At 41.3% G+C, this 17,524-nt stretch overlaps 1 protein-coding gene across 1 annotated transcript in view; it reads right to left on the reverse strand.

The window, feature by feature from the left end:
* Positions 1-3,560: 3,560 nt before the first annotated feature.
* The window catches only part of LOC139639270 (aryl hydrocarbon receptor-like), a 17,526-nt gene continuing 3,562 nt past the window's right edge, over positions 3,561-17,524 (reverse strand). Inside the window, 8 exon segments of the mRNA XM_071513350.1 lie at positions 3,561-7,543; positions 8,476-10,306; positions 10,706-10,847; positions 11,129-11,238; positions 11,441-11,480; positions 11,483-11,642; positions 12,119-12,258; positions 12,921-13,047. Coding sequence (XP_071369451.1) covers positions 7,457-7,543; positions 8,476-10,306; positions 10,706-10,847; positions 11,129-11,238; positions 11,441-11,480; positions 11,483-11,642; positions 12,119-12,258; positions 12,921-13,047 — 2,637 coding nt within the window. The 3' untranslated portion in view covers positions 3,561-7,456.

Consider the following 17,524-nt stretch of genomic DNA (forward strand, 5'->3'; position numbering starts at 1 on the left):
TGTTACGGACATGAACTCTATGTGAAGAGTATGTTCCATTTTTGGTCGTAATTGAATTAAAAATGAAAACTTCACTCACAGTAGAAATGTTCTTGGTGTGAGTTGAGATCTGAACCCAGGTCATCCGAGTTGAAGGAGAATGTTTACACCCATCCATCTTATTTTAATATCAGACTACTCCATGTTTAGTCGTGCCTCCTTCACCTGATTCTTTCATGGTGGGAAAACATAATTCTCTCACTTTTCCTTTTCTTTTTCTTTTTTTCAATAAATGTCAGGAGGTCAGACTGTAGTCCAGCTGTCACAGAAGCATCACAGGACACAACAGCAGCCTGTGCTGGTTTTGGTTTGTACCTGAGAAGAAGCTGCTGGAGCGCAGGACGCTGACGCTGAGCCGCAGGATGGACAGCTTGTCCAGGCTGGAGGTGATGTCGGGGGGGAAGGGCAGCAGGCCGGCCAGCCGCTCCAGCTCCGAGTTCAGCCGGTCCCGGTGCCGCTTGGACGGGTTGGACTTGGCGCCTTCGGCCGGGGGAGGCTTCACCCTGCAGGGGGGAGACGGAGGGACAGGTGACCTTCTTTCCCCCGTGTGGAGCGAGGAACCAGCAGGGTTAGACTGATATCGGGCTGATATTGGCCTTTTGGCGGTAGGGGAGACCAGGGCCTGTTGTCACACTTTTTACTCATTGGTGTATTTCTCAGTAGGGCCTTACTACTGACATAGGATATATATTTTTCTAGCTAGATTAAGGTCTTCTCTAATAAATGGCATTTTTACATTTTGAATAGTTACATAGTTAACCTCTTATTAAGAAAGTTAATATTTTTTTGGACAGAAACCTTAGCCACAATTGAAGCATTATACAAGCTCCCTTTGAACACTGCCATTTGATTATAAAATAATACTGGATAAAAATCTAATGTATGTATGTGTATGAGTATATAAATGTATCTGTACCATATAGATATACTGTGTGTATGCATGTATGGATGTATATATGTATTCTTGTGTCTTGTGTTTTGTTTTTGTTTCTAGAATGTTGTGTACTAACTTTTCCTTTAAATTAAAAAAAAAAGTTGATCACAAAAAAAAAAGAAAGTTAATATTTTTGTAATTGGACTTTTGGCTCTAAAATATTTAGTTTCAGATATAAAGCCACTGAGACAACTAACCCCGCTCTCCCCTATATGTTCACATTACAGGTAAAATACAAAAGCTACAAAACTTGTGTGGAAGAAGAAGATTTTGAAGTTAAATATTTAAAAATAATAAAAAGTCCATAACAGTTTTTTTTTAGCTGCCAACTCTTTGACTCTATACATTTTTACATATTTTTACATATACAATTTTTTTTTTTTTTTACATATTTCTTCCCTTACATTAGAATTCCCATATCTAACCCTGACTCCTCTGCAGCAGGCTGTAATGACTCCTAGACAGACTGAGATGTTTTAAATATCGTATCAATAATCATCAGGCTCCTGAACTGATAATTATCCCCTAAATAACCCGCTTATTAAAGAAGAAATGTGGGTCTCACCCTCTCTGCACCGGCCTCCTCCTCTTCCGTCCAGCGTACATGACGGACAGATGATTCACAATCTCACTGGAATAAATCCATAACTCTGCTTGGTGAGTCAAAACCAGAAAAAACCCCACTGTTCCGTTAAAACCAGTTCAGCTCAGTGGGACTGGATCCGGACAGCAGCGAGCATGTGATGATTTAGACTTACAAAAAAAATATGCATTTAAATATGAAAAATCATCCCGGCAGGTGAATCTCTGACGAAAAGCAACTACAGTAATCATATAAGAAATATTAAAAGAATCTATATAGATATTACAATTATAAATAGGAATATTATAGTGATAAAAACACCATAAAGCTCAATAATATCTATATAAACGCACTATTCACCACCACAGACACTATGAGTGGCTATAGTAATATTATAGGAGTATTATAGGAGTATTATAGTGGTTTTTCGCTCGGGTTGTCCCATCCATGACGCTCCACTGGTGCGTAAAATCCCGCTGACGTTCCGGATTAAAACCCCCGGTTGTAAACTCCGGTGATGCTTCACATCCTGCCGGTGGAAGCGAGTCGATATGATTCCGTTAAATCAGAAAAAAAAAGTTCGTGTTTCTGCGCCGTTTCTTCGCCGCACAGCCGCGGATCTTTCCTCCTCTCCAGCCGACGCGCGTCCCGGGCCGGCGGCACTGATTTGCGCGGGGGCGCGCAAGGCAGGCTCGAGTGGAGTGGAGTGGAGTGGAGGGAGCGCGCACGACGAATGAGGATCAAGTCAGAGGGGTCGGGGGCGCGCAAGGGGTCAAAGGTGATTGAGGAATAGTCACGATAATATTCTGTAGGGATTTATGATGAGGTTCAGCAGAGAGTTTATGTCATCTAGGTTTATGGTATTGTCATATTCCTATGATATTCCTATAGTATAGTATAGTATAGTATAGTATAGTATAGTATAGTATTATAGTACTTTGGTCTGTGTGTCTAATTTGGAAAAATGTGAGTTATTTTTCATCACAATACAAAACCCACTTCTGTTCTGGAAACCAGTATGAACTGATCTGGGAGCAGTTAATTCACAGGCCTGCCATTTCAAACCACAGAGTTACAGCGACATCTAGTGAACACTGGAAACCATTACATGAATAAAATAGAATAAAATACAATTAATGAATAAATATAATAAAATACATTTGGTGTGTCCTTATTTATGTTTACTCAAAATCCTCTACTTCTCTCTGTTTTGTTTTTGTGTTATTTCGCTCTTTTTAAATAGTCTATCTTTTTTTCTCTCTTCATGTGTGTATTGCTGTGTTGTTTGGCATTGTCAATTTAAATTAAATAACAATAAATACCTTGTTCAAGAAAATAAGAGGAGGGTTTCATTACAAAATGACTTGTATAAATAATGGAAATGGAAATTATTTATTTCTATTTCCATAATGTTTTGCCTGTCAGACAGATGGTTTGTTTCACTTCGGCATGTAAAACACTTAAAGGAATAGTGCAGTAAGATATAAAAAAATGTTTGGTGAAGTTAAATATAGATTTTAACTAATTTCTACTAATATTCCTGATGGTGCGTGAGGGTTTAATTCCAAAATGACATGTATGGATTATGGAAATGGTAAATTACATTTCTGTGTGAAATTCATCAGTCAATATTTCAAAAACACAGATGATCCTCTGCTCAGAAACTGAACTTTCTTTTTTCAAACTGTGAACGTCTCATTTTGGAACTAAAACCTTTATTTAAAACCCAAGGTAGACGAAGCAAGACTCTCCCAACTCTGTTTACCCATGATGCAACAGTGAGACCAGAGCGATCACAGGAGGCTTTGATATTGTGCAGAAGAGATTTACTGAAAGCTCTTACATGGTTAGAAGCAAAATAACGAAGGCAAATCCACAAGATAATATATGTTGAAAAGTTACAAAAAGATCATAACAGGTGTGGGTTACATACTGAATATGCTGTGCAGAAAATGTACAAAAAAATAGTTGGGTTAAGGCAATATGACAACATGACAAAACACATTTAGAAAAAAACAAATATATATTTATATATACACAAGTACACAAAGATACTGCATGTTGGAGCCTTGGCCTCCCGGGTTTGAAACATAAAAGAGTAATAAGTACAACGATATATTTATATTTCTATATGTAGAATACTTTGAGAGAAAAGACTCGGGACGAAACTCCAGACGGCGGATTTAAAAAAAAAAAAAAAAAAAAAGGAGAAGAAGTGACTTTAAGGTGCGCTGCAAAAAAAACATACACATCGACACAAAGACGCTTCGATCCGGACCGAGAGCTGAAGGAGAAATCCACCGGACCAGATCATCAGTCTGTGGTGTACTCAGTGTGTTCCTGCAGTTGTTTAGTGCTGAAGTGTTGTCATTTACTTTTTTCTGCTGAACCCACTTTCCCTCAACCCGCCTCGTCTGCTTCTACTGCAGTTTGTGATTTACTACGTTTCCCAGAATGCCCTTCAACAACCCCCCAGAGAACGGGCCTGAACCTGTGCCATTCAGCTGTGGCTTGTTCTTGACCGGAAAGAAGTTAGCTTGATATTAAATATTGGATTTTTTTTTTCTTTGTAAAGCAAACAAGTAAAACTCAAAGACTGAAGAGATCTGTGATTACTGGAAGAGGAAGAACGATTTACAGACACTTTATTCAATATTTCAGAAGATATTTGTCTCATGGGACCAAGTTACTGAAGGTGGAAAACAAATCTCCAAATATCCAATATCAAGCTAACTTCATTCTGGTCTCTCTCCTGCTCCTGTGGGTGGAGAAATTGGTCTCTCTTCCTCTTCTCTGATGGATTTCTCCCTGTATGATTGCTGAACGTCTCTCTCGGTGCAAAATGGCGGCTCTAGAAAGAAGAAGCCCTCGCTCTTTGATTCTGAGGGACTGACACCAAAACCTGACGTTTACCGCTGAGGTTTTACATCCTGAAACATTTTCTCATATCAAGTCCAAAAGTGTCTCCTGAACAGCAGCAGGTGAAGCTGGACTCACCAGCGTTAGATCTTTCCCTCTCTGGTTCCTTTGGTTTCTTTGGTATAAAGCATCACAGACCGCTTCACCGACCTCACCACACAGGGCTTCTGGGTAATGAAGTCCTCACAATTCGGTTACCTCTCGCTTGCCAACGTGCAAAGTTGCCTAGTGCAGCTTTAAAGCCTTCTTCTTCTTCTTCTTCTTCTTCATCTTCTTCTAAAATCTGCCAACAGGGTGAGAGAATTTCACTCATTTAGCAAAACAACTTATTTCGAGAATTGTTTTCAATAAAATTCCCGCAACAAGTTCAGCAGCATTGAAAGCGAGTGAAGTTCTCACCCAGCTGTCGGATTTTTTTTACTCATTAGAAGAAAAATCTGATTTCGTGACTCGGTCCTGGACGAAGCGACGGGTGCGATGGATATTTTTTGCAGCTTGAGGCTCTCACAACGCTTCCCAAGGCTTTAAGGTGATTTTTCAATCTTAAGTGCTAAATCTCGTTGTTTTGAAGATCAACAGACAATCAACAGAAGTCAATTTAAGGCACTTGCTGTGTTTCTCCGCTCATTACTTTTGAACGTTTTATCTTTTTTTTTCCTCATTTAAAATGTACAATAGCTGCCTTTCTTGTTCTACTTCCGTGTTTCGCTGCCGGACGGGCGAAACTCCCAGTCCGAGCAAAAAACATCAATAAATTAACTCAAGAAAAGAAAAAGAAAATAAAAACAGGAGAAATCTTGTTGTGAACTTGTTTAAGCGCATAAAATTGACTGAATTTGAATAGTGGTTCCATTCTTCCACTCAGTATTCAACAGAGAGAACAGCCTGGCCTTTCATTATACAGAAATGTAAAAGTAGACATTAACAATATTACAGGCTGACAAAACGCCTGAAGAGATGTTTGATTTGGTTCACCGCACATCTAAAAATACGTAGTTTGAATGGGAATCTACAGGCGGGGGGGGCGGAGTCTGTACCCTGCTGGTGGCCCCACCTCTCTATGTGTATTTTTTTTGTAGTTTATCATTAAAAAAATTAAAGATTACCCATATATGTAGACTTCTACTGCAAAGTGCTATATGTCCATTTTGGATTGAATGTAATTACCTGAAGTTTACCATCCAATAGCTGTAAAATCCAGACAATCCAATTTGTAAAAGCGTTATAATTTTGTCAAACAAGGACTTATAATACCTGCTGTTCTTTAAAAAGTGTCATAATTTGTTCTAATTTTGTATTTTGTACTATTAATCACTTTTGTAAGAGCAGGCATCACTTTTTCAAAGGAATAAGTATCTAATTTTGTAATTAAACTCTTCATCGTCAGACAGACGGGTTTGGATTCATTTCTGTCTTCTGTATGCTTTGGCAAGACAAACACTTGTGCAATAACAGTGCAATAAGATAAAAAAAATGGTTTGGTGAAGTTAAGGCAAGGGCAAGGTAAACTTTGGTTTGGTTCATATTTATGAGGGAAATGCCATCTATGAAATATAGATTGTCGCTCATTTCCGCTAATATTCCAAATGGAAATGTATTATTTTGAAATTGCGACAGACTGTCCCTTTAATATTTCAAACAGATCTGTCAGTCTAAGGCACAGAAACGCCTCGCTGTTTGTTTTATGTTCTACCAACATGAAGCTACAACACAAGAAGAAAAACGACAGAGGAAAGACAAAACTGGCTCAGTGACAAAGCTTTGACTCAATGGTTTTTACAATACGATGCACAGACTCCCACTGCGGTCCAATCTACTGATCTCTACTGTCTGTATGCTGGAAGATGTGGTGATTTGTTGTGCGTTTTCATTTTATACCCTGTCTGCAAACCAAATTTCCCTTATGGGACAAGAAAGATTTGAAATGAACTGAATCAAAAGGACAAAAACAGCAAAAAAAAACAAACAAAAAAAACCAAAACAATCTTTTATCCTTCTGAGTGCTATGATCCTGTGATAAAATAGGAGAACAGGGACACGTTTGGTGTTTGGAGGGCTTGTATGTGTGTCAAAGGTGGCAGAGAATTATTGATTTTAATTATTATTGACATGATTATTTATTACTATTACTACTAAACTTTCCTTCAGGTCAGTCAGTCTAGTTGAAGTCTATTTAGATTCACGCAGATCTAAATATTCCTACTTACGAACATAGAATTGTCAAAGTATGGACAATTTGTATAGAGAGACTTCCACCTATCTGAAACACAGTCAATTACTTGATTGATGCAATTAAATGTAATCAACTACTTAAATTTTCTTAATCTGCGTTCAAACCACCAGCAACCATGTCCCCGTTCTACTGTCCAATGGCTGGTTTGGTCTAGCTGATTGCTAGCTGTAATATTTCACCAATGGGTGGGACTTATAGCAACGCTGTTAGATGATTGGCTGGTCATGGGTGATGTCACCAGTTCAGCTGCAGCCAACTTTTCTATACCGTGATGAACATCATAGAAAATGCACAAACTTTGAGAAACTGGTTTCCAGAGTTAGAATTCCTCAAACTGGATTGTGAATCCCTAGGTTAGATCATTCATATCTGATTTGGATCATCTATTATATTTTTTGGTAGAATTCACTCTGCTGCAAATACCTCAGGAGTTGTTTGTTTGACGGAGTTCCAGGTCTGACATAAGAAATAAAACTAAAAACTACCAGTTACACTTTTTCTTTCTGAAGTGTCCTGTTGAGACTTTGACAACCAGCCGTCCCGAACCAGCCAAAACGCATAACATGAATTCTTGAAGTTTTCATTGCTGTTTCCTAAGAAAGTGAAGGAGAAGCGTCCTGATTTGTCTCCTGGTCCTTTTAGGCCACAAGTCTTCAGTCCTTGTTGTGTTTAGAGACGGGAGTCTTCGTTTCCTTAACATGTTACCACCTGGGATCCTCTGCCATCTACGAGTCACAGCGGCGGGTTCCTATTTGTTCTCTGAGTAATATGTGTTCCCATTGGGCAGCGAGGGGAAGGGGAACCCTCCGTTTCCTACGATTGGACGGCTCTTGATCTGAGAAAGAGAAAAGACCAATGAGAATTTAGAAGCTGTGACTTTTTGACAATTCTCATACAAAACAAACAACAGAGTTGGGAATTAATTTGGATTCTCTATTGGTAACAGATATCACTGTCATACATGTATTTACATATAACATATTCTATACGTAGTAAATATTGCTTGTACTGAGCTATTGGTGCTACATACAGTGAAAAGTTTTCGAAATGGACCGCCAAAAAACGTCCTAAAGCTAATAGTCATTGGGAAAAAAAGGTTCAGGGTGGCAACTTGATCCGTTCAAGTTCATTTCTCTCCCAGCATATTCCTTTTCAGGGTGACAGGGGGCTGGAGTCAATCCCAGCATGCATTGGGTGGAAGGCAGGGAGACAGATAGACAGACACTCCCATTCATAACTATGGGCGATTTAGAGTGTCCGATCCACCTGATTTGCAGGAGGAAACCCAGGAAACATGGGGAGATCATGCTAACTCAACACAGAAAGGACCGGGAATCGACCCTGTGTCCTTCAGGCTGTGAGGCCACAGTAACTACAAACCACTGGGAATCTCACCACCCTGAACCTTCTTTTTCTCACTCATATGCTTAGGTCGTTTTCACACCTGGTACGTTTGCTTGAGTCTGAACCAGAGTTTGATTGTTCCCAAGCCCCCCGGCATCGCAGGTCTGGTTAGAATTCTGCCGAACCGTCATTAGTCATCAACGTGAGTCCCTCCAATGCACTTTATTGATGAAAATTCTGTACTCAGACCGCCTCGTACAGGTGAACTTGGGTGCGGTTCCTTGGTCCGCACCCCAGTTTGAAAACATTCACATTACCAGGTTTTGCCACGAACCGCATCCGGATTCAGACTAACAGGCCAGTGTGAAACCCCCTTAAACAACTAATCTTTTGAGCTTTTAGGTTTTTTAAAGCACTTTTTACCTGTGTCTGCTCACTGAAGTTGAGGTACGGCTGCTGTGGTACCAGCAGGCCGTCTGGGTCAAGGCCAGGGGTCATTTGGCAGGACAGCAGCCCGACGTCAGTGTTCGCTGGCGGGATGACCCCCATCCCCGTCACCGACCCGCCACCAGGAAGACCCTGGAAGTAACAGGAAGCCTTGGAGGGACTCTGGTTGCTGGCGGGGTTCAGCCTCTGGCAGGAGGGCGCCTGGCTGAGGTGCACCCCGTTGACGGGCACCGACGGGGCAGAACCTCCGAACATACAGCTGCTAGAAGGTGCCATAGGTGGGGTCTCCATTTCCTGCTGAATAGGAAATGGCATACTTGCGGTCTTTGGAGGCCTGAATGTCGGCCTGCAGTTCACAGAGTTCTGGGATGCGACGACCCCAGGGAGAGGATTCCTCTGAAATCCCGATGTTTGATTGAGGCAGCCGCCGATGTGCAGGTGTCCATTTGAGATCAAGGCCGGCAGCTGCTGTTGCTGCTGCTCTAGTGGCCAAGACTGTCTCTGATTCTCACTGTTTTGTGCCTGAAGTGCAAACTGACCCTGTAAGCAGCTGGAGGAGGAAGGATCTGCATTAAAATCTGGTTGGTTTGAAATATTTTGGGTGTACGTTTCTACAAAATTGTCGGTTTGGTTTGAATTTGGGATGGAGGGGATCCACTGGCTGCTTTGACAAGAGAACATGGGGTTTAACTGCCTCTCTGTACTTTGGTCCTGGAGGCCAATCGGTAGATCGGGCATTCTCATCTGAAGGTGGTTCTGCATTGGCTGAGCCATTTGGTTGGAGTGAAGCTGATTGGCTGAGGTTGGCCTGAGAGAGCAAGGTCCGAGGCTGTTGTGCTTGTCGGTGACCTGTAGGGTTCTCAGCTGGTTCTGTGTCTGGCCACGAGAGTCCACCAATGAGGGGACGAAGGTCACCGGAGCACCCAGGTTATCTGTGGTGCTAAGTTCAGAGTGAAGACCAACAGAGGGAGAGAAGGTGTGCTGTGAGGTGATCTGCTGAAGCGTGGGACCATTTAACCCTGTGGAGCTCATCTGAGGAAAGCCCATGTGGGTCAGTTTCATCATCCCTGGGATAGGATTCTGTTTCTCAGCCACCATCTGCCTTCTGTTGGGCATCAGCTGGTTCTGTGGCTCCACAGGCCAGCCGAAGCTCTGCTCCCCACCTTGGACGAGATCCTGGTTCTGGAGGTCCAAACTGGAGAGGCAGGCTGGTACATCATCCAGCTGATCCGGCAACTTAAGCCCGCCCTCCTTCATGAGCTGCTCCTCAACGTACGTCAGGATGTCGTTGCTGAGAAGCTCGTCCAGGTCATCAGTCATCTCGCAGCTGGTGGTGCTCATCTTCAGCAGAGTGTTTTCCCAGTCCTTCAGCTCGTCGGGCTGCACGTCCAGGCTGCCGCTGAGATCGCTCTCCCCGAGGATCTGCTGCAGCGTCTCCATCATGTCCTGCACCGTGCCCTCGGCCTTCACCAAGTTCGTCACACCAGGTTTAGGCGAAGGGTGCTGCCAGGTGTCACCGGGAACATTGACCAAGGCGTGGGTGTCCTTGAAGGCGACGTCGTTGAGGGAATTCAGGGTGTTGGCGTTGTTGTGCTGGCAGTAGACATCCTGGTCTTGGCTCAGCATGCAGCCCAGCAGGGAGTTGGGGTCAAGGGAGAGATCATCCATCTTCCTCTGCTTGGGGGCGGAGCACGGGTCGGGGATGTCCAGGGTCGGGTCGACATCATACAGCAGTGCCTCTCCCGTGGCATAGTTGAATGGCAGCTGTAGCCGCCTGAGCCGAAGCTGTTCTTCCCCCTCTTCATTTCTGGGAAAAAAAAAATACAAAAGTGGGTTGTAGTAGTAGAAACAGTAGTAGTGGCAGCAGTAGTAATTGTTATAGTAGTAGCAGTAGAAATAGTAGTCGACACAGAAGTGGTAATAGAAGTAGGAGTAGCAGTAGTAGGAGTAGAAATGGCAGTAGAAACAGGAGTAGTAGTACAAGTAGTAGTTGTGGTAATAGTAATGTTAGTGGCAGCTATTCTAGTAGTTACAGTAGTAGCAGTAGTAGTAATAGTAGTTACAGCAGTAGTAGCACTTCATTTCTCAGTGGGAAATCCCTTTATCATTGAATCAATATAAGGAAACTATCTTTTCATGTTTTGCCTGGTGTAAAACACACAGCAAATCACCGTCCCAGCTCTTCAGTTATCTTTGGCAGACTTACGTCAAAGCTCTCTGTCGGGCCACGATGAAGTCTGGCTTTCCTGCTTTGAAGACCAGCCTGGCGTTGGCCTGGACCCAGATCCAGGTCCGGGATTTGGTCAGCAGCCTGAAGACCGTGAAACCACTGTCTCCTGTTTTAATCACTGGATATGACACAGAAAAAGAGTTAGATTTATATTGTCTATCTATCTATCTATCTATCTATCTATCTATCTATGGTTTTAAATAGAAGTGAGATATTCCAACAAATAATGAAAGCGTTTCAAACCAAAGTCTAACATACACTCAAAATAGAAACTATACTTGAAGAAGTATGCATTTCAAATAATGTCGCAATTGCAAAATCTATCAAAGCAGCGGCTGTAAGATATCTTGTCCATATTGTGCTGCCGTAGTTGCAGTGTATGAAGAGAGAGTGACTCACTGCGGATGTGGTTGTCGGCGCAGTACATCATGTCAGCAGCGTGGATGAACTGATATCCAGAACCCTTCATACAGAGTTCTGTTTCACTGTAGCCCAGAACCACTTTCCCTCTGGAGAACGGAGAGAGCACAAACACAACATATTACATGCTATATAAACAGCTGTCAAATTCCTCAGTGCCGTTGGAAAAATTCAAACAAACACCGTAATTGATGCTTCCCGCCCTAACTTTCTGTTTCATTGGGAAATATGTCTATATACGGAGGCAGATCATGCTCTCCATGCCACTTCACGGGCTCTTTATGTGCATACCTGGTGTCGATGCCCAGGGGGGCGAAGTTCAGCTTGTGTTGGTCTGGAAGATGAGCGTCTTGGTGCGGATCTCCAGGATGGACGGTGGCTGCAGCGGCGTGGCGATGCAGAACAGAGCCAGCTGGGGCGGAGCCATCGTGCCGTCCTCCGACACGCGCTTCTGACCGTGAAGGAACTTCAGACGGCCACGGAAGTTCAGCGCCTGGGGACGCACACACACACACACACACCGAGGCCTGAATGACGTGCATGGATCTACATTATATACACAAAAATGAACACATATGGATGCATGCATACAAACACACACACACACACACGCACACACGCACACACACTCTCTCTCTCTGTCATGGTTCCTGTCTCTCTAAACTTTATCTAATCTAAAAAGGCAGAAATCCTAAAAAAATATATATTTATAGAAGATATGATATTGTAAGTTTTCCCCACATTATTCTTCCTTCTTTCTTTCTTTTCATGGTTGGTGAACAACTTGCATGGTGCGTTGCTGCCATCTAGTGATGTGAAATTTGAACTGCGTATTCTTCATCCTGCCTCAATGTCTCTCTGAATGTCAGAGAGCTCACTTTCACAGACCCGATTATGCTCAGGTTTTTACTATCGAGTGATTCATCTTCTCAAAACGTAGACAGTCTGGCTGGCATGTTTGAGTCTCACCAGGAAGCCGGAGGAGTTGTCCAGCAGGCAGCGGAAGCGACAGCAGAAGCTTCTTTCCAGGAAGGAGGAGTTCTCTGGAGGGATGACCTGGGGGTCGTAGGTCACCACACTGCTGATGACATCACCGCCGCTCTGCTCACCTGCAACCATGACCAATCATTTACCAGTTTGTCTAATTATTACACTAACACTGATTATTAGTATTTCTGTAATACTTCATTGATCTGATTGAGTGTTGCCCAAGTATAATACATAATACCAGAGGTGTGACCAGGTCAACTTCGCTCGAGTCCCAAGTCAGTCTCAAGTCTCGAGGCACAAGTCCCAAGTCTACATGTAGAATTACCAAGTCAAGTCCATGTCATTAATGTCAAGTCTCAAGTCTAAATGTAGAACAGCAAGTCAAGTCAGAACAAATCAAGAGTCCAGTATCAATTTAATATCTTACAGAAAACTAAATATCTAGGACTTTTCAATGCATATGGATTTAATAGGATAAAAACTTGGTAAGAGCATCATGAGTTTGATTTCTATAATCAGTTGCAGCTTCAATAAATTCAATCATTCCATACAAATTCAGAAAATTCAGAAAAATAATTTAAATTCAGTCGTCTGCTGGAACAAATCTCATCACTATCTAAGTCATTTTACACAAACACAAGATCTCAAGTCAAGACTTTTAGAAACCTTTTCAAGTCATCAAAGTACAAGTCAAAGTCAAGTCCCAAGTCAGCAGAACCCAAGTCAAAGTCAAGTCTCAAGCAAGTAAAAATGTGACTCGAGTCCAAGTCATGTGACTCACTGTGGTTCTCCTGGGTGTCATCGTACTGGCTGGGGTTTGGGTTCAGAGCGAAGTGCAGCTGCCTTCTGAACAGAGAACGATCATCTGTATGGATCAACTCAAACACACTCTGATGGACCACATCCGACTGGAGAGGAGAGAGGGGGGGGGGGGGGGGAAGAGAGAGAGAGATAGAGAGAGATAGAGAGAAAGAGAGAGAGAGATTAGTTGTTTAATCATTTCTCTAACTTGTTTTATACTGTATGTTAATTGACTGCAAATTGGAAGTATTGTTAATTTTTTGACAGTCAGGTCAATAAAGCATTTTTAAACTGACAGAAAGGGAAACAAAGAGAGAGAGAGGTGGCGATGGTGTTGAGTATGAATTTCATGAACTGTGATTGGATGATTAGGAGTAAAAACTAAAGGATATGACTCCAGTAAACATACTCACTTATCACTCCTAGAACAATTCCAGAAAGCAAATGTACAAAATTACAGTTTTGTTGATATCATAATAAAAGCATCACATATTAATTAAAATAACACAATATTGCATGTATTACATTACATAGAACGCAGCAATTGAACAACAACAACAACCTAGTGTAGTTTTACAATTTAAGCATTTAGCAGACGTTCCTATCTAGAGCATGCAACAATTGGTGTAACAGTAAAATAAGTGACAGGGTAAGTAGCTTTAAATAACAAGGTGAGTGAACTGTCCGCCAGTCTGTGATTGTCTTCATCATAAGGAAAAAAAACACCAATATGAGCAAATTTATGCTTTTTTTTTCACTTAAACGACCCCGTTCTCATGTACTATGAATTTACATCATAAAAATTCATGCCCAGCTGAAAACGTGGTAAACTGTATTCCACAACTTAACAGGTGGAAATGGACACCCCTGCTTATCACCACCAGTTTCTATTTATTTAATTTAATATAACCTTTATTTAACCAGTAAAAAAGCCTCATTGAGATTAAAAATCAGTTTTTTAAGAATGTCCTGTTTTTTTTTGTATTTATTGATGTGTGTGTGTGTGTGTGTGTGTGCACATAAATACAGATGCAAAAAAACAAGAGATAAAAACAAGAAGGAACAAGCACATCACACATGTTAAAGTATGAGGCTGTGTGTGTGTGTGCATGTGTGTGTGTGTGTGTGTGTGTGTGTGTGAGTGTGTGTGTGTGTGCCATGGGGAAGTACCCTGGCGTTCCTCCAGCTCAGCCCTGTGCTCGTTCAGGTGAGCGTTCACCAGCGAGTCCCAGCCCTTCCAGTGTTTGCGAGCTGAGCTGAGCTGCGTTCGAGAGCGATGCTGCCGGTGTGAATCGAGCGTGTCAACAACGCTGACAGAGCGCGGAGTGAAGAAACACAGACAGCGCAGTGTTGAGGTGAGCGAGCCACGCCTCTCACTCTTCTTCTGTTACTCAACCGTCGACAAACAAACCGAGACAAAACCCTCCTTTGTCAGCAGCGACGGCGAACGCTCAAAACACGGCTTCAAACTGTTCAACAGGCTTTGTTGAGTTCAAAGCAACCCTGAAATCAGGATTTTGGAGCGCTGATGTTCAAACCATAATTTGGAGTCCTATTCTATTCTATTCTATTCTATTCAAAACATCTAGTTGGAAAATAAACAACGAAATAAATCAATAATATCTGTATAATCAACATCAGTATCGTCTTTTAAATCACTTCCCAAAGCTCACTTGTTCAGGAAAGTGTTTTTTATTTTTAAGACCTGTTTTATGTCTGTTTGCTCTTACTCTTTTTTCCTCATTGTCTTTGTCTCATTTTTTATCGACTCTTTTATTGTATTCATCTATTCATTTGTTTTGGAAAACTCTCTGTTTCGAAAAGTACTAAATAAATCAATAGTGAAAGTAGCTGGTAATTTTTGGGCTTTACCAGCCACCGTTGCGTGTACAACAAAAAGTTAGGTTCCTGCATCCTGAGTTCAGGTTCGTGCTGTGAAAAAGATGTGGTGTGTGTGTGTGTGTGTGTGTGTGTGTGTTATGTGTGTGTGTGTTCACCACATGCGCTCTCCCCAGGCGCTGCAGTGATTTTTTCCTCTTTAACCTCGGTTCAAACGGATGTGTTTACAAGTCAAGAGTTCACAGCCAACAAAGCGGTTCGGTTCTCACACACACACACACACACACACACACACACACACACACACACACATACACACACTCACTCACGCACATATTTTACTTTGGAAATTCTGGTTTTCTCCAGAAGTCTAAGGAAGGAAATTAAAATAAACAGAAATACAGACATTAACTGAAGTGAAATGTTCCTTTAAGGCCAAATTCATTAATTATAGGAAGTAAAATCACGACCTGAATATAATTATAACCACAGGTGAAAATGGTGATTTTGGCTGGATTGGTGAATTTTGATATATTATACTATTATTATTATACTATTCTGTAACTACTGTAGCTTCATAAAATATGCACAACAATCATAAAAAACAACTATTAACAGTTCATTTACACATTTTTACACCAGCCGAGTCAGTACATCAAGCATAAAATTAACTAAGAAAAACCTTAAATGTCCATTCTGACATTTTCCCTGCATGTAAAACACTTTATTATCAACTGGTATCAGATTTAACCTGCTGCTTCTTAACACAATTAGATGGTAATTTATTTCAAATATTTTGCCACTTCTAATTTACATTAAAAAATAGTTATAGAATCTGAATAAACATAGTATAATACATAGTATTTTGTAAATAATTCATCAAAAAAACTGAACAAATCCCTTTGTAAATGAACAGCTATTTAGTTATGCATCAGACTGACAGGAAATGCTTTCTGACTTCATCCACTGACAAACAAAAGTTTGATTATGTTAAATAGCAAAATAAACAAAAACATAATACAAAATGTGTTTGCATTTGTGTCCATGATCTGATGAAGGTCTCTGACCAAAACTTAGTAACTTTGTCAATAAATGTGAGATCTGCAATGGATATAGTATGCAGAAGCTTTCCAGCACCTTTATGAGGATTCAAATGTTGCTTTTGTCCATATTCAACATATAAAATGTCATTCTGATGAAATTACTTTTCTTTCCCTGTTAATCCTCGGGTTATTGCACAGAAGAAGAGTAAAGAAGGAAGTTCAGGGGAAGAAAACAGGAAACTTTCAGGAAGGCTTTTTGTTTTTTTTCCCTACAGAGGAACAACAGATAGACAGACACATGTGAGTCATGTGCCTGTGTGTGTGTGTGTGTGTGTGTGTGTGTGTGTGTGTGTGTGTGTGTGTGAGAGAGAGAATAGTGCATGACCAAGGCAAGGGCCCTGAGGAACATTTTTGATCAGCAGGGGTGACACACACACACACACACACACACACTCTCATATGTTCGTTTTGGTGTTTTGGTGTTTTGTTGTCGTTATTAAACTCAGTAACAACAAGATGTTTCTCATTTCTACTCTCTAATATTTCACATAATATAATATAATAACAGGAAGAGACAGCTCAGATCCAGAGAATCATAATTGTCAGCTTGTGTCAGTATATTGGTCAGCAGATTTCTGCAAGATGGAAATTTGTCAGGAAGAAAGAGAAGAATGCTGATGTTCTCATTGTCTCCCGTGTATTTCTGAAGTTCAATAAGTTTGTTTTAACAGGTTTCAAACAGCCGAGAGTCATGGAGCTGCTTCAACACAGACAGGACCTGACAGGCAGTGTGTAGGGTAACACATTAGAGCAGTGGTTCTCAACGTGGGGTCCGGGGACCACCAGGGGTCCTTGAGGGGGTTCCAGGAGGTCTCCAGCAAACTGATGAATTGTTAAACTTCAGCATTATTTCATTTACAAGAAGTGAACACAATTGGAGAATGTAGAAGAATGACTGTTCTGATCATAGTTTCTCTGTTATCTCTCTACCTACAATACAGATAGTCATGGAGTTCTGGACAAAATCATATCTGATAGCCTAATAAAAATATTTTCAGATTTGGGTCCAAGAGACAAAATGTCATCAAATGTGGACTATAATATGGGTCCTCGATATGAAAAAGGTTGAGAATCACTGCATTAGAGTACTCAGATTACTGTTCTGTAGTAACAAGTAACTTGACACAATTGTTTTTCAATCCTTGTACTCTGTTATATTTTCAGCCTGCTATAACGAATTACCGCAATCTAGCAAAGCTGACTAGCTAGTAAGCTAGCTAACTTCCAAGCAGTGGTTGTACACAGAGAAATAAAGGTGCCAACTGGAACCGAAAATGGCTCTTCGGAGTGATGCCATAGAAGAACCATTTCTGGTTCCACAAAGAACCTTTCAGACCAAAGTTCTTTAAAGAAGCATTTCTTTAAATTACTCGGCACTAGGACGTTAACCAGCCACCATCACCCACCATCCAATAACTCAAATAAGATTTAAGAATCTTTTAACATCCCACAGAACCATATGAAGAACTCAAAGAACCATCCACTAAATAAAGTGGATCTTTACCAGGTGATGGTTCTAACTGGTTCTATTAAAGAACCAGTTAGAACCATTACTTTTCTGTGTGTAGTTCCTGAGTTTGCTGCTAATTTGATAACTGCTCGGTCTATCTGAAATCCTCACTTATGTGTCGGTGTACTGTTT

Source organism: Centroberyx affinis, unplaced genomic scaffold (genome assembly GCF_046629955.1).
Source record: "Centroberyx affinis isolate AG114_WGS23_722 - 3 ecotype Tasmania unplaced genomic scaffold, CSIRO-AGI_Caff_v1 ptg007031l_1, whole genome shotgun sequence".
Taxonomy (NCBI): domain Eukaryota; kingdom Metazoa; phylum Chordata; class Actinopteri; order Beryciformes; family Berycidae; genus Centroberyx; species Centroberyx affinis.